Genomic DNA, 26,051 nt, shown 5'->3' on the forward strand with positions numbered 1-26,051 from the left:
CACAAGTTAATATTCTACAGGACTGCTTGTATCGCACATGATATCACACACAAGTAAACACGCTGCAGGACTGCTTGCATTGCACATGATATCAAACATAAGTAAACACACTGCAGGACTCCTTGTATTGCACATATCACACACAAGCAAACACACTGCAGGACTGCTTGTATCGCACATGATATCACACACAACTAAACACACTGCAGGACTGTTTGTATCGCACATGATATCACACACAAGTAAACACACTGCAGGACTGCTTGTATCGCACATGACATCACACACAAGTAAAATGATGCAGGACGGCTTGTACCGCGCATGATATCACACACCAGTAAACACACTGCAGGACTGTTTGTATCGCACATGATATCACACACAAGTAAAGACACTGCAGGACTGTTTGTATCGCACATGATATCACACACAAGTAAAGACACTGCAGGACTGTTTGTATCGCACATGATATCACACACAGGTAAAGACACTGCAGGACTGTTTGTATCACACATGATATCACACACAAGCAAACACACTGCAGGACTGCTTGTATCGCACATGATATCACACACAAGTAAAGACACTGCAGGACTGTTTGTATCACACATGATATCACACACAAGCAAACACACTGCAGGACTGCTTGTATCACACATGATATCACACAAGTAAACACGCTGTAGGGCTGCTTGTATCACACATGATATCACACACAAGTAAACACACTGCAGGACTGCTTGCATCGCACATGATATCACACACAAGTAAACACACTGCAGGACTGTTTGTATCGCACATGATCCCACACACAAGTAATCACTATGTGGGATTGTTTGTATCGCACATGATATTACACACAAGTAAACACACTCCAGGACTGTTTGTATCGCACATGATATCACACACAAGCAAACACACTACAGGACTGCTTGCATCGCACATGATGTCACACACAAGTAAAAACACTCCAGGACTGTTTGTATCGCACATGATATCACTCACAAGTAAACACGCTGCAGGAGTGCTTGTATCGCACATGATATCACACACAAGTTAATATTCTACAGGACTGCTTGTATCGCACATGATATCACACACAAGTAAACACGCTGCAGGACTGCTTGTATCGTACATGATATCAAACATAAGTAAACACACTGCAGGACTCCTTGTATTGCACATATCACACACAAGCAAACACACTGCAGGACTGCTTGTATCGCACATGATATCACACACAAGCAAACACACTGCAGGACTGCTTGTATCACACATGATATCACACACAAGCAAACATTGTGCAGGACTGCTTGTATTGCATGTTATATCACACACAAAAAAACAGCCTGCAGGAATGCTTGTATCGCACATGATATCACACACAAGTAAACACACTCCAGGACTGCTTGTATCGCACATGATATCACACACAAGTAAACACACTCCAGGACTGTTGGTATCGCACATGATATCACACACAAGTAAACACACTGCAGGACTGCTTGTATCGCACATGATATCACACAAGCAAACACACTACAGGACTGTTTGCATCACACATGATATCACTCACAAGCAAACATTTTGCAGGACTGCTTGTATCGCATATAATATCACACACAAAACAACAGCCCACAGGACTGCTTGCATTGCAAATGATATCACACACGAGTAAACACACTTCAGGACTGTTTGTATCGCACATGATATCACACACAAGTAAACACGCTGCAGGACTGTTTGTATCGTACATGATATCACACACAAGCAAAAACGCCGCAGGACTGCTTGTATCGCACATGATATCACACACAAGTAAACACCCTGCAGGACTGCTTGCATCGCACATGATATCACACACAAGTAAACACCCTGCAGGACTGCTTGCATCACACATGATATCACACAATACGATAATTTTTTTTTCCACTGCTGATATCATTATTAGCCCCTTTTGATGATTATTAGTGTAAATGTAGATATCATTTAGCATCATTTATTTCGTTTTTTCCGGCGTCCTCGTGTGTTCCTCATGCTCCGGTCCTGAATCTGGGACACGTGTGGTGAGACGTGGCACACCCTCACAAGTCCTGCCCGTGCACTCGGTCAGGAGCAGTCAAAGGCTCCTTTCAGTCAAACGCTGGGGGTCGCTCCAGTTTTTTTCAGTTTTTCCCACCCCGAGTGCCAGGTGGTCCGACTTGTGCAGAGTCAAAGTCTTTGTGCGGCCAGCCAGGTACGTTCGTACCTGCACCGCACCTGGAATACTGAAGCCTGCAGCAAGGTCTTGGAAACAGCTCCCAAGTCCCAAGTCCCAAGTCCAAAGGCAGAAACGTGTGGACTCTGGGACAGGGGAGTTGTAAAAGTGCTTCTGGAATACCGATACTGGAATATCGATATCGCCCGCAGCTCTAATGTCGATACTTTTAACTTCTTATTCGAGATCGCGTATATTATTAACAGGAGCTAAATGATATCCGTGGGTCATTAAAAAGCATTAATCAGAACTTAAGGCCTTAAATATGAAGTCCAGAGACAATTAAAACATCCATAAAATACCAGTTGGCAACAAAAAGACAACAAAACAAACCCCATGACCCAGTTTCCTTTCCAGCAACCTTCCCTAGTCATGCTGCAAAACAACTTAAGACCTTAAATGGCATCAAAAAGCAGTAAATATGAAGTCGAGAAGCACTAAAAAAAATCCATACGACTGCAGTTGGCAACAAAAGAGTTAACAAAACAAACCACCTGACCCAGTTTTTCAATTTGGGTGACAGTCCACTTTATTTTGATGTTTATTTACCTATTGAGGATCATTATTAAGGGGAACAAAAAAGTTTTTTTTGAATGAATGGTAATTCTTATTTTTAATTATCATTTAATTTTGTTGTTATTATTTCTGTTTATCTTTCCTCTCCAGCAACCTTCCCTAGTCATGTTGCAAAACAACTTAAGGCCTTAAACAGCATCAAAAAGCAGTAAATATGAAATCCAAGAACATTTTTAAAAATCCATACGATTCCACTTGGCAACAAAAAAAGACAACAAAACAAACCACAAGACTCAGTTTTTCCAATTGGGTGACAGTCCATTTTATTTTGATGTGTACTTAACTATTTAGGATCATTATTAAGGGTGTCCAATTTTTATTTTATTTTTTAATGAATGGTGATTTTTATTTGTAACTATCGATTCAAATATTTTTTAAATCTATTTATTTAAAAAAAAAAAAAATTTTTATCGTTCCTCTACAACAACCTTCCCTAGTCATGGTGCGAAACAACTTAAGGCCTTAAATGGCGTCAAACAGCAGTAAATATGAAGTCTGGAGGCACTAAAAAAAATCTATACAACTGCAATTGGCAACAAAAAGACAACAAAACAAACCACATGACTCAGTTTCTCCAATTGGATGACAGTCCATTTTAATTTGATGTTTATTTAACTATTCAGGATCATTATTAAGGGTGTCCCTTCTTTTTGTATTTTTTTTAATGAATGGTGATTTTTATTTGTAACTATATATTCAAACATTTTTTTAAATCTATTTATTTTTATTTTTTTTGTCTTTACTCTACAGCAACCTTCCCTAGTCATGGTGCGAAACAACTTAAGGCCTTAAATGGCGTCAAAAAGCAGTAAATATGAAGTCTGGAGGCATTAAAAAAAATCCATACGACTGCAGTTGGCAACAAAAAGACAACAAAACAAACCCCATGACCCAGTTTTTTCCATTTGGGTGACAGTCCATTTTATTTTGATGTGTATTTGACTATTTAGGATCATTATTAAGGGTGTCCAATTTTATTTTATTTTTTTAATGAATGCTGATTTTTATTTGTAACTATCGATTCGAACATTTTTTAAATATATTTATTTAAAAAAAATATTTTTTTTAATCTTTCCTCTACAGCAACGTTCCCTAGTCATGGTGCAAAACAACTTGAGGCCTTAAACGGCATCAAAAAGCAGTAAATATGAAGTCTGGAGGCACTAAAAAAAATCTATACAACTGCATTTGGCAACAAAAAGACAACAAAACAAACCACATGACTCAGTTTCTCCAATTGGGTGACAGTCCATTTTAATTTGATGTTTATTTAACTATTCAGGATCATTATTAAGGGTGTCCCTTCTTTTTGTATTTTATTTAATGAATGGTGATTTTTATTTGTAACTATATATTCAAACATATTTTTAAATCTATTTATTTTTATTTTTTTTTGTCTTTACTCTACAGCAACCTTCCCTAGTCATGGTGCGAAACAACTCAAGGCCTTAAATGGCGTCAAAAAGCAGGAAATATGAAGTCTGGAGGCACTAAAAAAAAAATCCATACGACTGCAGTTGGCAACAAAAAGACAACAAAACAAACCACATGACTCAGTTTTTCCAATTGGGAGACAGGCCATTTTAATTTGATGTTTATTTAACTATTTAGGATCATTATTAAGAGTGTCCATTTTTTTTTTGTATTTTTTTTTAATGAATGGTGATTTTTATTTGCAACTATCAATTCAAACATTTTTTAAATCGATTTTTTATTTTTTTTTAATATATTTTTTGGTCTTTACTCTACAGCAACCTTCCCTAGTCATGGTGCGAAACAACTTAAGGCCTTAAATGGCGTCAAAAAGCAGTAAATATGAAGTCTGGAGGCACTAAAAAAAAAATCCATACGACTGCAGTTGGCAACAAAAAGACAACAAAACAAACCACATGACTCAGTTTTTCCAATTGGGTGACAGTCAATTTTAATTTGATGTGTATTTAACTATTTAGGATCATTATTAAGGGTGTCCATTTGTTTTTGTTTTTTAATGAATGGTGATTTTTATTTGTAACTATCGATTCAAACATTTTTTAAATCTATTTTAAATTTTTGTATTATTTATTTTTTTGGTCTTTCCCTCTCCAGCAACCTTCCCTAGTCATGGTGCAAAACAACTTAAGGCCTCAAACGGCATCAAAAAGCAGTAAATATGAAATCTGGAGGCACAAAATAAAATCTCTACGACTGCAGTTGGCAACAAAAAGACAACAAAACAAACCACATGACCCAGTTTTATCCAATTGGGTTACGGTCCATTTTATTTTGATGTTTATTTACTTATTTAGGATCATTAGTAAGGGTGTCATTTTTTTTCTTTTAATGAATGGTTATTCTTATTTGTAACTATTGATTTAAATAATTAAAAAATCTATTTATTTTCTTTTTTTATTTTTCCTTTCCCGCAACCTTCCCTAGTCATGCTGCAAAACAACTTAAGGCCTTAAACAGCATCAAAAAGCAGTAAATATGAAGTACGGAGACATTTTAAAAAATCCATACGACTGCAGTTGGCAACAAAAAGACAACAAAATAAACCACATGACCCAGTGTTTCCATTTGGGTGACAGTGCATTTTATTTTGATGCTTATTTACCTATTGAGGATCATTATTGAGGGGAACAAAAACGTTTTTTTGAATGAATGGTAATTCTTATTTTTAATTATCAATTAATTTTGTTGTTATTATTTTTGTTTATCTTTCCTCTCCAGCAACCTTCCCTAGTCATGTTGCAAAACAACTTAACTTAAGGCCTTAAACGGCATCAAAAAGCAGTAAATATGAAGTACGGAGACATTTTTAAAAATCCATACGATTCCACTTGGCAACAAAAAAAAGACAACAAAACAAACCATGAGACCCAGTTTTTCCATTTGGGTGACAGTCCATTTTATTTTGATGTTTATTTACCTATTGGGGATCATTATTAAGGGGAACAAAAACGTTTTTTTTGAATGAATGGTAATTCTTATTTTTAACTATCAATTAATTTTGTTGTTATTATTTCTGTTTATCTTTCCTCTCCAGCAACCTTCCCTAGTCATGTTGCAAAACAACTTAAGGCCTTAAACGGCATCAAAAAGCAGTAAATATGAAGTACTGAGACATTTTAAAAACTCCACTTGGCAACAAAAAAACCATGTGACCCAGTTTTTCCATTTGGGTGACAGTCCATTTTATTTTGATGCTTATTTACCTATTTAGGATCATTCATAAGGGTGTCAAAAACATATATATTTTACTTTAACGTATGCCGTTGCAGCCTAATTAACAAATCAATTCGATTACTATTGTTTTTTATTTTTAAATGTGTCCTCCAATGTAAACAACCTTCCTTAGTCATGGTGCTAAAAAAAAAATAAAAATAAAAAAATCCAACCAACACAAAAAGGCAACAGACATTGTCACTGAACTTTGTAGATATTATTTAAAAAAAACAAAAAACGTCCATTCACCATAAAACAATTAGAAATCACACCCGTTTAAATCGATTGCAAAGCATGATGGGAAAAATGCAAAACACTCTCCACTTGTTCATGTTTGGCGGATTTTAGCCGCTTAATATTTCTGATGTATTACAAAACTTTAAGATGGATTACTACAACTTGTGTTGTAGACTGGTCGCAGATACTACATGCAGAGTTGACTTTGAATACAACAACGCAGCCTGTGCAGAATAATGTTTGTTTGTCCTTGTGATTGTTTGTCATTTTGGAGATGATTCTTACTTTTCACCAGAAATAGTAGGCATATTTGCACAAAATATCAATATCGGATCGATATCTCCCCTTGTTCGCTATCTAATGAAATGACTTGTATCTGCAATTATTTGATATCATCCCCAACTTTCACTGTTGCGGCTCATAAAAAACATTTTATTTATAGTTTTTCATCTGCTTTAGAGCCCAAGTAACATCCCAGCAGGCACAAAACATTGAAACAAGGTTGACAACTTTTGGAATTTGGTGCTGAAGTTCAGCAACTCTGACCTAACATTAAAACAACGTTTAATCAACGTCGGGTTCTGATGTGAGGTGGCGACTTGTCCAGGGTGTGTACCCTGCCTTCCGCCCGATTGTAGCTGAGATAGGCACCGGCGACCCCAAAAGGGAATAAGCGGTAGAAAATGGATGGATGGATGGGTTCTGATGTTGTTTTTATCATTGAATTTTGGTCATTTTTCAACCAATACTGTACAAAACCATTAAAATGTTAAAACATGCTTTTTGACGTTTAATAAATGTAAAGTTAGACCATTGAAATTTGGTCATTTTTCAACCAATATTCTACAAAACAACTAAAACGTTAAAACATGCTTTTTGACAACATTTAATCAATGTTGGCTTCTGACGTTGATTTGACTGTTGAATTTTGGTCATTTTTCGACCAATACTGTACAAAACAACTAAAATGTTAAAACATGCTTTTTGACAACTTTTAATCAATGTTGGCTTCTGACGTTGACTTGACCGTTGAAATTTGGTCATTTTTCGACCAATACTATACAAAACAACGAAAATGTTTAAACATGCTTTTTGACAACGTTTAATCAATGTTGGGATCAGACATTGATTTGATTGTTGAATTTTGGTCATTTTTCGACCAATACTGTACAAAACAACTAAAACGTTAAAACATGCTTTTTGACAACGTTTAATCAATGTTGGCTTCTGACGTTGATTTGACCGTTGAATTTTGGTCATTTCCTAACCAATATTCTACTAAACAACTAAAATGTTAAAACATTCTTTTTGACAACGTTTAATCAATGTTGGGATCAGACATTGATTTGATTGTTGAATTTTGGTCATTTTTCGACCAATACTATACAAAACAACGAAAATGTTAAAACATGCTTTTTGACAACGTTTAATCAATGTTGGGATCAGACATTTGACCGTTGAACTTTGGTCATTTTTCAACCAATATTCTACAAAACAACTAAAACGTTAAAACATGCTTTTTGACAACATTTAATCAATGTTGGGATCAGACATTGATTTGATTGTTGAATTTTGGTCATTTTTCGACCAATACTGTACAAAACAACGAAAATGTTTAAACATGCTTTTTGACAACGTTTAATCAATGTTGGGATCAGACATTGATTTGATTGTTGAATTTTGGTCATTTTTCGACCAATACTGTACAAAACAACGAAAATGTTTAAACATGCTTTTTGACAACGTTTAATCAATGTTGGGATCAGACATTGATTTGATTGTTGAATGTTGGTCATTTTTCGACCAATACTATACAAAACAACGAAAATGTTTAAACATGCTTTTTGACAACGTTTAATCAATGTTGGGATCAGACATTGATTTGATTGTTGAATTTTGGTCATTTTTCGACCAATACTGTACAAAACAACTAAAACGTTAAAACATGCTTTTTGACAACGTTTAATCAATGTTGGCTTCTGACGTTGATTTGACCGTTGAATTTTGGTCATTTCCTAACCAATATTCTACTAAACAACTAAAATGTTAAAACATTCTTTTTGACAACGTTTAATCAATGTTGGGATCAGACATTGATTTGATTGTTGAATTTTGGTCATTTTTCGACCAATACTATACAAAACAACGAAAATGTTAAAACATGCTTTTTGACAACGTTTAATCAATGTTGGGATCAGACATTTGACCGTTGAACTTTGGTCATTTTTCAACCAATATTCTACAAAACAACCAAAACGTTAAAACATGCTTTTTGACAACATTTAATCAATGTTGGGATCAGACATTGATTTGATTGTTGAATTTTGGTCATTTTTCGACCAATACTGTACAAAACAACGAAAATGTTGAAACATGCTTTTTGACAACGTTTAATCAATGTTGGCTTGTGACTTTGACTTGACCGTTGAATTTTGGTCATTTTTCGACCAATACTGTACAAAACAACGAAAATGTTGAAACATGCTTTTTGACAACGTTTAATCAATGTTGAGATCAGACATTGATTTGATTGTTGAATTTTGGTCATTTTTCGACCAATACTGTACAAAACAACGAAAATGTTAAAACATGCTTTTTGACAACGTTTAATCAATGTTGGCTTCTGATGTTGATTTGACCGTTGAATTTTGGTCATTTTTCGACCAATACTGTACAAAACAACGAAAATGTTGAAACATGCTTTTTGACAACGTTTAATCAATGTTGGGATCAGACATTGATTTGATTGTTGAATTTTGGTCATTTTTCGACCAATACTGTACAAAACAACGAAAATGTTAAAACATGCTTTTTGACAACGTTTAATCAATGTCCGATTGTGACGTTGATTTGACAGTTGAAATTTGGTCATTTCCTAACCAATACTGTACAAAACAACTAAAATGTTAGAACATGCTTTTTGACAACATTTAATCAATGTTGGCTTCTGACGTTGATTTGACCGTTGAAATTTGGTCATTTCCTAACCAATATTCTACTAAACAACTAAAATGTTAAAACATGCTTTTTGACAACATTTAACCAATGTTGGGATCAGACATTGGTTTGACCGTTGAATGTTGGTCATTTTTCAACCAATACTGTACAAAACAACTAAAAAGTTAAAACATGCTTTTTGACAACGTTTAATCAATGTTGGGATCAGACATTGATTTGATTGTTGAATTTTGGTCATTTTTCGACCAATACTGTACAAAACGACGAAAATGTTAAAACATGCTTTTTGACAACGTTTAATCAATGTTGGCTTCTGACGTTGACTTGACCGTTGAATTTTGGTCATTTTTCGACCAATACTGTACAAAACAACGAAAATGTTAAAACATGCTTTTTGACAACGTTTAATCAATGTTGGCTTCTGACGTTGATTTGACCGTTGAATTTTGGTCATTTCCTAACCAATATTCTACTAAACAACTAAAATGTTAAAACATGCTTTTTGACAACATTTAATCAATGTTGGGATCAGACATTGGTTTGACCGTTGAATGTTGGTCATTTTTCAACCAATACTGTACAAAACAAGGAAAATGTTAAAATATGCTTTTTGACAACGTTTAATCAATGTTGGCTTCTGACGTTGATTTGACCGTGGAATTTTGGTCATTTTTCGACCAATACTGTACAAAACAACTAAAACGTTAAAACATGCTTTTTGACAACGTTTAATCAATGTTGGCTTCTGACGTTGATTTGACCGTTGAATTTTGGTCATTTCCTAACCAATATTCTACTAAACAACTAAAATGTTAAAACATTCTTTTTGACAACGTTTAATCAATGTTGGGATCAGACATTGATTTGATTGTTGAATTTTGGTCATTTTTCGACCAATACTATACAAAACAACGAAAATGTTAAAACATGCTTTTTGACAACGTTTAATCAATGTTGGGATCAGACATTTGACCGTTGAACTTTGGTCATTTTTCAACCAATATTCTACAAAACAACTAAAACGTTAAAACATGCTTTTTGACAACATTTAATCAATGTTGGGATCAGACATTGATTTGATTGCTGAATTTTGGTCATTTTTCGACCAATACTGTACAAAACAACGAAAATGTTGAAACATGCTTTTTGACAACGTTTAATCAATGTTGGCTTGTGACTTTGACTTGACCGTTGAATTTTGGTCATTTTTCGACCAATACTGTACAAAACAACGAAAATGTTGAAACATGCTTTTTGACAACGTTTAATCAATGTTGAGATCAGACATTGATTTGATTGTTGAATTTTGGTCATTTTTCGACCAATACTGTACAAAACAACGAAAATGTTAAAACATGCTTTTTGACAACGTTTAATCAATGTTGGCTTCTGATGTTGATTTGACCGTTGAATTTTGGTCATTTTTCGACCAATACTGTACAAAACAACGAAAATGTTGAAACATGCTTTTTGACAACGTTTAATCAATGTTGGGATCAGACATTGATTTGATTGTTGAATTTTGGTCATTTTTCGACCAATACTGTACAAAACAACGAAAATGTTAAAACATGCTTTTTGACAACGTTTAATCAATGTCCGATTGTGACGTTGATTTGACAGTTGAAATTTGGTCATTTCCTAACCAATACTGTACAAAACAACTAAAATGTTAGAACATGCTTTTTGACAACATTTAATCAATGTTGGCTTCTGACGTTGATTTGACCGTTGAAATTTGGTCATTTCCTAACCAATATTCTACTAAACAACTAAAATGTTAAAACATGCTTTTTGACAACATTTAACCAATGTTGGGATCAGACATTGGTTTGACCGTTGAATGTTGGTCATTTTTCAACCAATACTGTACAAAACAACTAAAAAGTTAAAACATGCTTTTTGACAACGTTTAATCAATGTTGGGATCAGACATTGATTTGATTGTTGAATTTTGGTCATTTTTCGACCAATACTGTACAAAACGACGAAAATGTTAAAACATGCTTTTTGACAACGTTTAATCAATGTTGGCTTCTGACGTTGACTTGACCGTTGAATTTTGGTCATTTTTCGACCAATACTGTACAAAACAACGAAAATGTTAAAACATGCTTTTTGACAACGTTTAATCAATGTTGGCTTCTGACGTTGATTTGACCGTTGAATTTTGGTCATTTCCTAACCAATATTCTACTAAACAACTAAAATGTTAAAACATGCTTTTTGACAACATTTAATCAATGTTGGGATCAGACATTGGTTTGACCGTTGAATGTTGGTCATTTTTCAACCAATACTGTACAAAACAAGGAAAATGTTAAAATATGCTTTTTGACAACGTTTAATCAATGTTGGCTTCTGACGTTGATTTGACCGTGGAAATTTGGTCATTTCCTAACCAATATTCTACTAAATAACTAAAATGTTAAAACATGGTTTTTGACAACGTTTTATCAATGTTGGGATCAGACATTGATTTGATTGTTGAATTTTGGTCATTTTTCAACCAATACTGTACAAAACGACGAAAACATTAAAACATGCTTTTTGACAACGTTTAATCAATGTCTGGTTGTGACGTTGATTTGACCGTTGAAATTTCGTCATTTCCTAACCAATACTGTACAAAACAACTAAAATGTTAAAACATGCTTTTTGACAACGTTTAATCAATGTTGGGATCAGACATTGATTTGATTGTTGAATTTTGGTCATTTTTCGACCAATAATGTACAAAACAACGAAAACGTTAAAACATGCTTTTTGACAACGTTTAATCAATGTTGGCTTCTGACGTTGACTTGACCGTTGAATTTTGGTCATTTTTCGACCAATACTGTACAAAACAACGAAAATGTTAAAACATGCTTTTTGACAACGTTTAATCAATGTTGGCTTCTGACGTTGATTTGACCGTTGAATTTTGGTCATTTCCTAACCAATATTCTACTAAACAACTAAAATGTTAAAACATGCTTTTTGACAACGTTTAATCAATGTTGGCTTCTGATGTTGATTTGACCGTTGAATTTTGGTCATTTTTCGACCAATACTGTACAAAACAACGAAAATGTTGAAACATGCTTTTTGACAACGTTTAATCAATGTTGGGATCAGACATTGATTTGATTGTTGAATTTTGGTCATTTTTCGACCAATACTGTACAAAACAACGAAAATGTTAAAACATGCTTTTTGACAACGTTTAATCAATGTCCGATTGTGACGTTGATTTGACAGTTGAAATTTGGTCATTTCCTAACCAATACTGTACAAAACAACTAAAATGTTAGAACATGCTTTTTGACAACATTTAATCAATGTTGGCTTCTGACGTTGATTTGACCGTTGAAATTTGGTCATTTCCTAACCAATATTCTACTAAACAACTAAAATGTTAAAACATGCTTTTTGACAACATTTAACCAATGTTGGGATCAGACATTGGTTTGACCGTTGAATGTTGGTCATTTTTCAACCAATACTGTACAAAACAACTAAAAAGTTAAAACATGCTTTTTGACAACGTTTAATCAATGTTGGGATCAGACATTGATTTGATTGTTGAATTTTGGTCATTTTTCGACCAATACTGTACAAAACGACGAAAATGTTAAAACATGCTTTTTGACAACGTTTAATCAATGTTGGCTTCTGACGTTGACTTGACCGTTGAATTTTGGTCATTTTTCGACCAATACTGTACAAAACAACGAAAATGTTAAAACATGCTTTTTGACAACGTTTAATCAATGTTGGCTTCTGACGTTGATTTGACCGTTGAATTTTGGTCATTTCCTAACCAATATTCTACTAAACAACTAAAATGTTAAAACATGCTTTTTGACAACATTTAATCAATGTTGGGATCAGACATTGGTTTGACCGTTGAATGTTGGTCATTTTTCAACCAATACTGTACAAAACAAGGAAAATGTTAAAATATGCTTTTTGACAACGTTTAATCAATGTTGGCTTCTGACGTTGATTTGACCGTGGAAATTTGGTCATTTCCTAACCAATATTCTACTAAATAACTAAAATGTTAAAACATGGTTTTTGACAACGTTTTATCAATGTTGGGATCAGACATTGATTTGATTGTTGAATTTTGGTCATTTTTCAACCAATACTGTACAAAACGACGAAAACATTAAAACATGCTTTTTGACAACGTTTAATCAATGTCTGGTTGTGACGTTGATTTGACCGTTGAAATTTCGTCATTTCCTAACCAATACTGTACAAAACAACTAAAATGTTAAAACATGCTTTTTGACAACGTTTAATCAATGTTGGGATCAGACATTGATTTGATTGTTGAATTTTGGTCATTTTTCGACCAATAATGTACAAAACAACGAAAACGTTAAAACATGCTTTTTGACAACGTTTAATCAATGTTGGCTTCTGACGTTGACTTGACCGTTGAATTTTGGTCATTTTTCGACCAATACTGTACAAAACAACGAAAATGTTAAAACATGCTTTTTGACAACGTTTAATCAATGTTGGCTTCTGACGTTGATTTGACCGTTGAATTTTGGTCATTTCCTAACCAATATTCTACTAAACAACTAAAATGTTAAAACATGCTTTTTGACAACATTTAATCAATGTTGGGATCAGACATTGGTTTGACCGTTGAATGTTGGTCATTTTTCAACCAATACTGTACAAAACAAGGAAAATGTTAAAATATGCTTTTTGACAACGTTTAATCAATGTTGGCTTCTGACGTTGATTTGACCGTGGAATTTTGGTCATTTTTCGACCAATACTGTACAAAACAACTAAAACGTTAAAAACATGCTTTTTGACAACGTTTAATCAATGTCCGGTTGTGACGTTGATTTGACCGTTGAAATTTGGTCATTTCCTAACCAATATTCTACTAAATAACTAAAATGTTAAAACATGGTTTTTGACAACGTTTTATCAATGTTGGGATCAGACATTGATTTGATTGTTGAATTTTGGTCATTTTTCAACCAATACTGTACAAAACGACGAAAACATTAAAACATGCTTTTTGACAACGTTTAATCAATGTCTGGTTGTGACGTTGATTTGACCGTTGAAATTTCGTCATTTCCTAACCAATACTGTACAAAACAACTAAAATGTTAAAACATGCTTTTTGACAACGTTTAATCAATGTTGGGATCAGACATTGATTTGATTGTTGAATTTTGGTCATTTTTCGACCAATAATGTACAAAACAACGAAAACGTTAAAACATGCTTTTTGACAACGTTTAATCAATGTTGGCTTCTGACGTTGATTTGACCGTTGAATTTTGGCCATTTTTTCGACCAATACTGTACAAAACAACGAAAACGTTAAAACATGCTTTTTGACAACGTTTAATCAATGTTGGCTCCTGACGTTGATTTGACCGTTGAAATTTGGTCATTTTACAACCAATATTCTACAAAACAACTAAAACGTTAACACATGCTTTTATCAATGTTGGCTTCTGACGTTGATTAGACTGTTGAAATTTGGTCATCTTTCAACCGATATTCTACAAAACAACTAAAAAGTTAAAACATCAATGTTGGCTTCTGACGTTAATTTGACCGTTAAAATTTGGTCATTTCCCAACCAATTTTCTACAAAACAAATACAACGTTTATTCAATGTTGGCTTCTGATGTTGATTTGATTGTTGAATTTTGGTCATTTCCCAACCAATATTCTACAAAACAACTAAAATGTTGAAACATGCTTTTTGACAACGTTTAATCAATGTTGGCTTCTGACGTTGATTAGAACGTTGAAATTTGGTCATTTTTCAACCAATATTCTAGTAAACAACTAAAACGTTAAAACATGCTTTTTGACAACATTTAATCAATGTTGGCTTCTGACAATGATTTGACCGTTGAAATTTGGTCATTTCCTAACCAATATTCTACTAAACAACTAAAACATTAAAACATGCTTTTTGACAACGTTTAATCAATGTTGGGATCAGGCATTGATTTGACCGTTGAATTTTGGTCATTTTTCGACCATCCATCCATCCATTTTCTACCGCTTATTCCCTTTTGGGGTCGCGGGGATGCGGGCGCCTATCCCAGCTACAATCGGGCAGAAGGCGGTGTACACCCTGGACAAGTCGCTACCTCATCACAGCATTTTTCAACCAATACTGTACAAAATAACTAAAACATTAAAACATGCTTTTTGACAACGTTTAATCAATGTTGGGATCAGACATTGGTTTGACTGTTGAAATGTGGTCATTTTTCAACCAATACTGTACAAAATAACTAAAACATTAAAACATGCTTTTTGACAACGTTTAATCAATGTCCGGTTGTGACGTTAATTTGACCGTTGAAATTTGGTCATTTCCCAACCAATATTCAACAAAACAACGAAAACGTTAAAACATGCTTTTTGACGTTTAATCAATGTTGGCTTCTGACGTTGATTTGACCGTTGAACTTTGGTCATTTTTCAACCAATATTCTACAAAACAACTAAAACGTTAACACATGCTTTTATCAATGTTGGGTTCTGACGTTGATTAGACTGTTGAAATTTGGTCATTTTTCAACCAATTTTCTACAAAACAAATACGGTTATTCAATGTTGGCTTCTGATGTTGATTTGACCGTTGAATTTTGGTCATTTTCCAACCAATATTCTACAACACAAATACAACATTGAAACTACATTCTTTTTGACAACGTTTACTCAATGTTGGCTTCTGATGTTGATTTGACCGTTGAAAATACAACGTTGAAACAACATGCTTTTTGACGACATTTAATCAATGTTGAGTTCTGACGTTGACTCGACCGTTGAATTTTGGTCATTTTCCGACCAATATTCTACAATAAAAAATACAACGTTGAAACAACATGCTTTTTAAAGACGATTGAATTGTTGTTATTTCCCAACCAACAACGTAGATCCACCGTTAGACACCAACTTTGTCTCAATTTACTATCAAATCTCCTTGACTTATATCACACTATTAGCAACAAAACTGTCTCCAGTGCTGCACATAAAAAAGAAACAACAAAAGTAATCAAATTACAAGCATTTAAAATGAAACAATGAACAAAAAAATATTAATAATAAAATAAAAAATAATAAAAAACATCAATAAAATAGAATAAACAAATAAAAACAAGTCAATATATTAGAATAAAACAATAAAAGACAAAGAGGACTTAAAAGCCAGAGAATAAAAGCGGTTTTAAGACGAGACTTAAAAACTAATATGACTATTTTGCCAGGTATTTTCTGAGTGAGTTTTAAAGAGCATGTACGTATAATGTCAGGCATGCAAGAAATAAAACAATAACAGACAAGGAGGACTCATGCCGATTTAAAAACCAGAGAACAAAAGCGGGTTTTAAGACGAGTCTTAAAAACTAATACGACTATTTTGCAAGGTATTTTCCGAGTGAGTTTTAAAGAGCATGTACGTGTAATGTCAGGCATACAGGAAATAAAACAATAAAAGACAAAGAGGACTCATGCCGATTTAAAAACCAGAGAACAAAAGCGGGTTTTAAGACGAGACTTAAAACTAATACGACTATTTTGCCAGGTATTTTCCAAGTGAGTTTTAAAGAGCATGTACGTATAATGTCAGGCATACAGGAAATAAAACAATAAAAGACAAAGAGGACTCATGCCGATTTAAAAACCAGAGAACAAAAGCGGGTTTTAAGACGAGACTTAAAACTATTACGACTATTTTGCAAGGTTGTTTCCAAGTGAGTTTTAAAGAGCATGTACGTATAATGTCAGGCATACAGGATATAAAACAATAAAAGACAAAGAGGACTCATGCCGATTTAAAAACCAGAGAACAAAAGCGGGTTTTGAGACGAGACTTAAAACTAATACGACTTTTTTGTAAGGATGTTTCCGAGTGAGTTTTAAAGAGCATGTACGTATAATAAAAGCATGTACGTATAATAAAAGACAAAGAGGACTCATGCCGATTTAAAAACCAGAGAACAATAGGCGGGTTTTAAGACGAGACTTAAAACTAATACGAGGATTTTGCAAGGTATTTTCTGAGTGAGTTTTAAAGAGCATGTACGTATAATGTCAGGCATACAGGAAATAAAACAATAAAAGACAAAGACGACTCATACCGATTTAAAAACCAGAGAACAAAAGCGGGTTTTAAGATGAGACTTAAAACTAATACGACTATTTTGCAAGGTATTTTCTGAGTGAGTTTTAAAGAGCATGTACGTATAATGTCAGGCATGCAGGAAATAAAACAATAAAAGACAAAAAGGACTCATGCCGATTTAAAAACTAGAGAACAAAAGCGGGTTTTAAGACGGGACTTAAAACTAATACGACTATTTTGCAAGGTAGTTTCCGAGTGAGTTTTAAAGAGCATGTACGTATAATATCAGGCATGCAGGAAATAAAACAATAAAAGACAAAGAGGACTCATGCCGATTTAAAAACCAGAGAACAAAAGCGGGTTTTAAGACGAGTCTTAAAAACTAATATAACTATTTTGCCAGGTATTTCCCGAGTGAGTTTTAAAGAGCATGTACGTATAATATCAGGCATGCAGGAAATAAAACAATAAAAGACAAAGAGGACTCATGCCGATTTAAAAACCAGAGAACAAAAGCGGGTTTTAAGCCGAGACTTAAAACTAATACGCCTATTTTGCAAGGTATTTCCCGAGTGAGTTTTAAAGAGCATGTACGTATAATGTCGGGCATACAGGAAATAAAACAATAAAAGACAAAGAGGACTCATGCCGATTTAAAAACCAGAGAACAAAAGCGGGTTTTAAGACGAAGCTTAAAACTAATACGACTATTTTGCAAGGTATTTTCCGAGTGAGTTTTAAAGAGCATGTACGTATAATGTCAGGCGTACAGGAAATAAAACAATAAAAGACAAAGAGGACTCATGCCGATTTAAAAACCAGAGAACAAAAGCGGGTTTAAAGACGAGACTTAAAACTAATACGACTATTTTGCAAGGTATTTTCCAAGTGAGTTTTAAAGAGCATGTACGTATAATGTCAGGCGTACAGGAAATAAAACAATAAAAGACAAAGAGGACTCATGCCGATTTAAAAACCAGAGAACAAAAGCGGGTTTAAAGACGAGACTTAAAACTAATACGACTATTTTGCAAGGTATTTTCCAAGTGAGTTTTAAAGAGCATGTACGTATAATGTCAGGCATACAGGAAATAAAACAATAAAAGACAAAGAGGACTCATGCCGATTTAAAAACTAGAGAACAAAAGCGGGTTTTAAGACGAGACTTAAAACTAATACGACTATTTTGCAAGGTATTTCTCGAGTGAGTTTTAAAGAGCATGTACGTATAATGTCAGGCATACAGGAAATAAAACAATAAAAGACAAAGAGGATTCATGCCGATTTAAAAACCAGAGAACAACAGCGGGTTTTAAGACGAGACTTAAAACTAATACGACTATTTTGCAAGGTATTTTCCAAGTGAGTTTTAAAGAGCATGTACGTATAATGTCAGGCGTACAGGAAATAAAACAATAAAAGACAAAAAGGACTAATGGCGATTTAAAAACCAGAGAACAAAAGCGGGTTTTAAGACAAGACTTAAAACTAATACGACTATTTTGCAAGGTATTTTCCGAGTGAGTTTTAAAGAGCATGTACGTATAATGTCAGGCATACAGGAAATAAAACAATAAAAGACAAAGAGGACTCATGCCGATTTAAAAACCAGAGAACAAAAGCGGGTTTTAAGACGGGACTTAAAACTATTACGACTATTTTGCCAGGTATTTCCCGAGTGAGTTTTAAAGAGCATGTACGTATAATGTCAGGCATACAGGAAGTAAAACAATAAAAGAAAAAGAGGATTCATGCCGATTTAAAAACCAGAGAACAAAAGCGGGTTTTAAGACGAGACTTAAAACAAATACGACTATTTTGCAAGGTATTTCCCAAGTGAGTTTTAAAGAGCATGTACGTATAATGTCAGGCGTACAGGAAATAAAACAATAAAAGACAAAGAGGACTCATGCCGATTTAAAAACCAGAGAACAAAAGCGTTTTTTAAGACGAGACTTAAAACTATTACGACTATTTTGCCAGGTATTTTCCGAGTGAGTTTTAAAGAGCATGTACGTATAATGTCAGGCTTACAGGAAATAAAACAATAAAAGACAAAAAGGACTCATGCCGATTTAAAAACCAGAGAACAAAAGCGGGTTTTAAGACGAGACTTAAAACTAATACGACTATTTTGCAAGGTATTTTCCGAGTGAGTTTTAAAGAGCATGTACGTATTATGTCAGGCATACAGGAAATAGAAGTGTGTGAGCCTCACAGAGTTTGATTCCCAGTTGACAGTGCAGGAACCCCCAGACGGGGGTCTTACCTTGGGGAATGGGCACGGGAGCCTTGGGCGTGACGGAGGACCCCAGGGAGTCTGCAAACGCCAGCCAGCAGGAAAAAACCAGGCACAAGTTGAGGTACTCCATCGCCGGGGGTCAGTGGACCTTTTCACCTCCGCAGGGGGTCTGGCGCTAACATATAAGGAGGCGGCGGGGCGGGGGGGGGGGGTCTTCTGTGGGAAAAGTTTTGCAGAAAGTTCCAAGTCCTTAATTGCAGATGCGGAGAAAGTGGGGTTTAGGTCCGGCGCTCAGTTGTCGGCTCAGGTCTAGGTCGCCGCCTGAGACACAGACCGGGACCTGAAAGTGAGACTCTGGTTCTGCTCCCTCCTCTCCACTCTGCCTCATCCCCTCCCCCGGACCAGCGACCACTCCCCCTTCAGGACTCCTCCAGTCTGCAAAGTCAGAGCGTCCTGCCTTACTTTTTAGACTTTAGGCCCCGGCTGAGTTTGGGGAGAAAAAAAAAAAAAAATGGTAAAACTGTAGCAAAAAAGTGTCATGAGTAAGGTTGTCCCGATACCAATATATTGGTACCCGTATCATAGTTTGCCAGAAAATCTTATGATGATTATTGCATGAAATAAGTTGTCAACTAGTAGTAAGTAAACAAACTAAGACTGCAGTAACATTGTGTCATTTATACACCTTTTTGTTGTACACATTATAAAGGACAAACTTGAAAAAATTATTATTAATTCACTTGTTCATTTACTGTTAATATCTCGTACCAAGTAGTTCCAGGATCAGACAATATAATGCCTAATAATAAACCAATAGTGATGAAGAAATATTGATGTAAAGGGTAGGTGTCGCGCTATTTTCTGTTTTAACATGTTCTATTTACACTTCTGTTAAAATGTAATAATCACTTATTCTTCTCCTCTTTCATACTTGACATTAGTTTTGGATGATACCACACATTTAGGTATCGATCTGATAGCAAGTAGTTACAGGATCATACAATAAAAGATAATACCTAATAAACCAATACTGATGAAGAAATACTGATATAAAGGGTAGGTGTCATGCAATTTTCTGTTATAACATGTTCTATCTACACTTCTGTTCAAATGTAATAATCACTTATTCTTCCCTTCTTTGATACTTTACATTAGTATTGGATGATACCACACATTTAGGAATCGATCCGATACCAAGTAGTTACAGGATCATACAATATAATGCCTAATAATAAACCAATACTGATGAAGAAATACTGATGTAAAGGGTAGGTGTCGTGCAATTTTCTGTTTTAACATGTTCTATCTACACTTCTGTTAAAATGTAATAATCACTTATTCTTCTCTTCTTTGATACTTGACATTAGTTTTGGATGATTCCACACATTTAGGTATCCATCCGATACCAAGTAGTTACAGGATCATACAATATAATGCCTAATAATAAACCAATACTGATGAAGAAATACTGATGTAAAGGGTAGGTGTCATGCAATTTTCTGTTTTAACATGTTCTATCTACACTTCTGTTAAAATGTTATAATCACTTATTCTTCTCTTCTTTCATACTTTACATTAGTTTTGGATGATGCCACACATTTAGGTATGGATCTGATACCAAGTAGTTCTAGGATCTTACAATATAATTCCTAATAATAAACCAATACTGATGAAAAAATACTGATGTAAAGGGTAGGTGTCATGCAATTTTCTGTTTTAACATGTTCTATTTACACTTCTGTTAAAATGTAATAATCACTTATTCTTCTCTTCTTTTATACTTTACATTAGTTTTGGATGATACCACACATTTAGGTATGGATCTGATAGCAAGTAGTTACAGGATCATACAATAAAAGATAATACCTAATAAACCAATACTGATGTAAAGGGTAGGTGTCACGCTATTTTCTGTTTTAACATGTTCTATGTACACTTCTGTTAAAATGTAATAATCACTTATTCTTCTCTTCTTTCATACTTTACATTAGTTTTGGATGATGCCACACATTTGGTATGGATCTGATACCAAGTAGTTACAGGATCATACAATATAATGCCTAATAATAAACCAATACTAATGAAGAAATACTGATGTAAAGGGTAGGTGTCACGCTATTTTCTGTTTTAACATGTTTTATCTACACTTCTGTTAAAATGTAATAATCACTTATTCTTCTCTTCTTTGTTACCTCACATTAGTTTTAGATAATACCACACATGTAGGTATGGATCTGATACCAAGTAGTTACAGGATCATACAATAAAATATAATACCTAATAAACCAATGATGAAGAAATATTGATGTAAAGGGTAGGTGTCGCGCTATTTTCTGTTTGAACATGTTCTATCTACACTTCTATTAAAATGCAATTATCACTTATTTTTCTCTTCTTTGATACCTCACATTAGTTTTGGATGATACCACACATTTAGGTATGGATCCGATACCAAGTGGTTACAGGATCATACATTGGTCATATTCATAGTCCTCATGTGTCCAGGGACATATTTACTGACTTTATACACATAATTTACATTTAAATAAAAGTGAAAATGATCTTGTGACGAAAAATATTAATGTAATCATAGTAGTATCAACTAGATACGCGATTGTACTTGGTATCATTACAGTGGATGTCAGGTGTAGATCCACCCATGGCGTTTGTTTACATTGTGATGGTGGTGAGCTATTGTATCTTCCTACGGTGTGTAGTGAAGCATGTTTAGCTATTCCTTGTCCTCCAGTGATAATGTTACTTTTAAGAAACGTACTTTATTTGTCGCCATGGAGACGAGGACTAGTGATTCAGAAGTAGCAAAAACACTGACTTTTTACACCAAAATGCGTCCATTCTCTCTTTTCTGTCTTACACACCATGTCTGCTTGTAAGTACTCAGTGTGTGTGTGCTGCCGAACATGCTCCTTTGCTCGTAAGAACCAGCAATGTCAATGGAACCGGTACTTTTCAAACAGAGTTTAGTCGCGTTTATGCTTCATTAGTACCACAATAATATGCCAGTACTGGTATACCGTACAACACTAATGTATACTATACTATATACCTTTTAAGTACATTTTATTTTGATATTTATTTCAATTTATTTAGCTTTTATGTGTGATTGATTGATTTATGTGATTTGGTATTTAAGTTGTATTTACCTGTATGTAAACACAGTGTTACCGTTCAAACTGTTTTGTGGCAGTGGCCAAAGCAAATGAATCTACCTGCCTTGTTTTTAATGAATACTCAGGACTACTACGCTAACTTTGCTCAATATGGTGGCGTACTTGAAAAAAAACAATGTTTTTTGAGGTGATTTTCGGTGGGAAAAGGTTGGAATAAGGTAATGAAATATGTTTGAAAGGTTTTTCTAAGGACTGCACTGCACTATCCAGTCTGGACACGAGAAGGTAAACCTGCAGGATTTAAGTTAGTGAAGTACTTGAAGGTGAATAGTTGCCACTTTTATTAGGGGCCGAATGTCCCTTTAGAACAGAGGACCCTCCTGAATTTCTAGCGTTTTATTCTTTCTTTCTTTCTTTATTAATATTCCGCAGCTTTGAGCTGTAATTTGACCCCCTTAAGATGCTTCAAAACTCACCAAATTTGACACACACATCAGGACTGGCAAACTTTGCGATTTAATCAAAAAACCTAACCCCAAAAACTAAAAAATTTGCTTTAGCACCCCTTAGGAAGAAAACACAGACAAAAATGCCTGTAACTTCCAGTAGGAATGTCGTAGAGACATGAAAAAAAAATCTCTATGTAGGTCTCACTTAGACCTAGATTTCATACGCTGACATCCTTCAGCAAAAATCAACAGAAAGTTGGCAAACACACCTTCAAAACAAAGGTTTCCAAAAAATAGTCATTTTTGCCTCTTTGAGCTGTAATTTGACCCCCTTAAGATGCTTCAAAACTCACCAAACTGGACACACACATGAGGACTGGCGAAAATTGCGATCTAATCAAACCTAATCCCGACACTCAAAATTGCGCTCTAGCGCCCCCTAGGAAAAAACACAGACAAAACTGCTCCTAGGAAGAAAACACACACAAAAGTGCCTGTAACTTCCAGTAGGAATGTCACAGAGACATGAAAGAAAAACCTCTATGTAGGTCTCACTTAGACCTACATTTCATATTGTGACAACTTTCAAAAAATCAACAGGAAGTTTGCAATTCCCCCCTTCAAAACAAAAGTTTTGTAAAAACACTCACCTTTGCCTCTTTGAGCTGTAAATTGACCCCCTTAACATGCTTCAAATCTCACCAAACTGGCAAATACATAAGGACTGGCGAAAATTGCGATCTAATCAAAAAACCTAACCCCAACAGTCAAAATTGCTCTCTAGCGCCCCCTAGGAATAAAACACTGACAAAACTGCTCCTAGGAAGAAAACACAGACAAAAGTGCCTGTAACTTCCAGTAAGAATGTCGCAGAGACATTAAACAAAAACCTCTATGTAGGTCTCACTTAGACCTACATTTTATATTCTGACAACTCCCAGCAAAAATCAACAGGAAGTTTGCAATTCCCCCTTCAAATCAAAAGTTATGTAAAAACACTCACCTTTGCCCCTTTGAGCTGTAATTTGACCCTCTTAACATGCTTCAAAACTCACCAAACTGGACACACACATCAGGGCTGGCGAAAATTGCGATCTAATCAAAAAACCTAACCCCAACACTCAAAATTGCGCTCTAGCGCCTTCTAGGAATAAAACACAGACAAAACTGCTCCTAGGAAGAAAACACAGACAAAAGTGCCTGTAACTTCCAGTAGGAATGTCGCAGAGACATGAAAGAAAAACCTCTATGTAGGTCTCACTTAGACCTACATTTCATATTTTGACAACTTTCAAAAAAATCAACAGGAAGTTTGCAATTCCCCCTTCAAAACAAAAGTTTTGTAAAAACCACTCACCTTTTTTCAAATATTATCTCCTCTGAGCGCGTTTGTCATGTCGGCCTCAAATTACCTCAGGAGACGGATTGAACCCTTCTGATTAAAAGTTGATGAAAGAGTTTTTATTACTGCTGCGGTTTTGATTTTATCAGCCTTCAAAGATGGCCGCCGTGCGCAGACACAGTGAGGGAGACGTTTTCTTTTTTTCGTTTTTTTTCCGGACTGTCTGCTGCTGTTGCGCACGCACCAACATTCGTGTGAAAGGGGCTGTGATCGTCTATACCAAGATGGCTGTCAGGTGCCGTAGCTAAGCCGGTATGTTTTAAAGTTTTCATTTGCCTGCATATCGTAAAAACAACCGTCCAACATTTTACAACTAATATTAAACTTATAGGTGGCGACCATCAGGGCCGAGTTGCGACGAGAGAGTGTGTCGATGTTAAGATATTACGCCGAGTTGGTAAGTCTGTTTGCTAATAGTAGCTACTAGCCGTACCCATGTATTTTCAATGGGCGGTTAGCATCGGGTTTTAATCCCGTTTCCTCCCATATTTCTGCTCCGATTGAATTTCTTTGTATGTCAAGTATTTATTTTGGGTACTTACATATGGTGCCAGACTGTTGTGGCGTTTTAAGGCCATCTGCAGTTTTTATGCGCCCAGTTGGTAGGTCTATCTGTTTGCTAATAGTAGCTACTAGCCGTACCCATGTATTTTCAATGGGCGGTTAGCATCAGGTTTTTCTAACTTATATCTGTCAGTAGACACGTTTTGGAAGATAAAAACTACAACATTTATAATACTAAGTAGTTCTAACTTATATCTGTCAAAAAAACTACAACATAATACAAAGTAGTGTATCGTTCTGACTTATATCTGTCAGTAGAAACGTTATGGAAGGTTAAAAACTACAACATAATACAAAGTGGTGTATAGTTCTAACTTATATCTGTCAGTAGTTGAGTTTGTTTGAGTCCACAGATATAGTTTTGTAGTACTGAGGAACAAACCAAGTCTAGAATGAATTAGAGTCCAGTTTAATGTGTGTCGCAACACCCCCGCTGACCTTGAAACCACCTTGGCTCATTTTTCTCTCATTCCTCATTACGGCTCAGACATTTCTCCTTCTGGCGAATCGCTCTGAGGCCAATTCTCCGATTGTTCTCCTTCACGACGTCACCAAGCTGTGGGAGATCTTAGGATTACTTCTTTCCAATGCGGTCCTGATACCGTAAACTGTAACTTGAAGGAAAAACTGCACCAGAACACTTTGTGTCTCTTTTGCAAAATCCTTTTCAACTTATATTCAATTGAATAGACTGCAAAAAACAGGATATTTAACCTTCAAACTGGAACACTTTAGTTATTTTTTTGCAAATATTAGCTCATGTGGAATTTGATGCCCGCGATTGGTTTCGAAAAAGCTGGCACAAGTGGCAAAAAAGACGGATAAAGTTGAGGAGTGCTCGTCAAAGAGAGACAGTGAGGAACCCACAGATCCCTTCCTCATCAACAACAATGCTAATCAAGCAGACTTTGT

The 26,051-nt window shown here is 34.9% G+C and overlaps 1 protein-coding gene and 1 long non-coding RNA gene across 11 annotated transcripts in view; one reads left to right on the forward strand and one right to left on the reverse strand.

The window, feature by feature from the left end:
* Window positions 1-19,977, reverse strand: part of plod2 (procollagen-lysine, 2-oxoglutarate 5-dioxygenase 2) — a 125,648-nt gene extending 105,671 nt beyond the window's left edge. For all 10 annotated transcript variants that reach the window (XR_009809740.1, XR_009809741.1, XR_009809738.1 and 7 more), the window contains exon 1: window positions 19,621-19,977. Coding sequence is in view for 1 of the 10 variants with exons in the window: in XM_061921246.1 (XP_061777230.1) it covers window positions 19,621-19,723 (103 nt within the window). In the remaining 9 variants the exon portion in view is untranslated. The remainder of the gene's footprint in view (window positions 1-19,620) is intronic.
* The window catches only part of LOC133569808 (uncharacterized), a 276,288-nt gene that overhangs the window by 197,009 nt on the left and 53,228 nt on the right, over window positions 1-26,051 (forward strand). The window lies entirely within an intron of this gene.

The sequence above is a fragment of the Nerophis ophidion genome, linkage group LG15 (genome assembly GCF_033978795.1).
Source record: "Nerophis ophidion isolate RoL-2023_Sa linkage group LG15, RoL_Noph_v1.0, whole genome shotgun sequence".
Classification (NCBI taxonomy): Eukaryota; Metazoa; Chordata; class Actinopteri; order Syngnathiformes; family Syngnathidae; genus Nerophis; species Nerophis ophidion.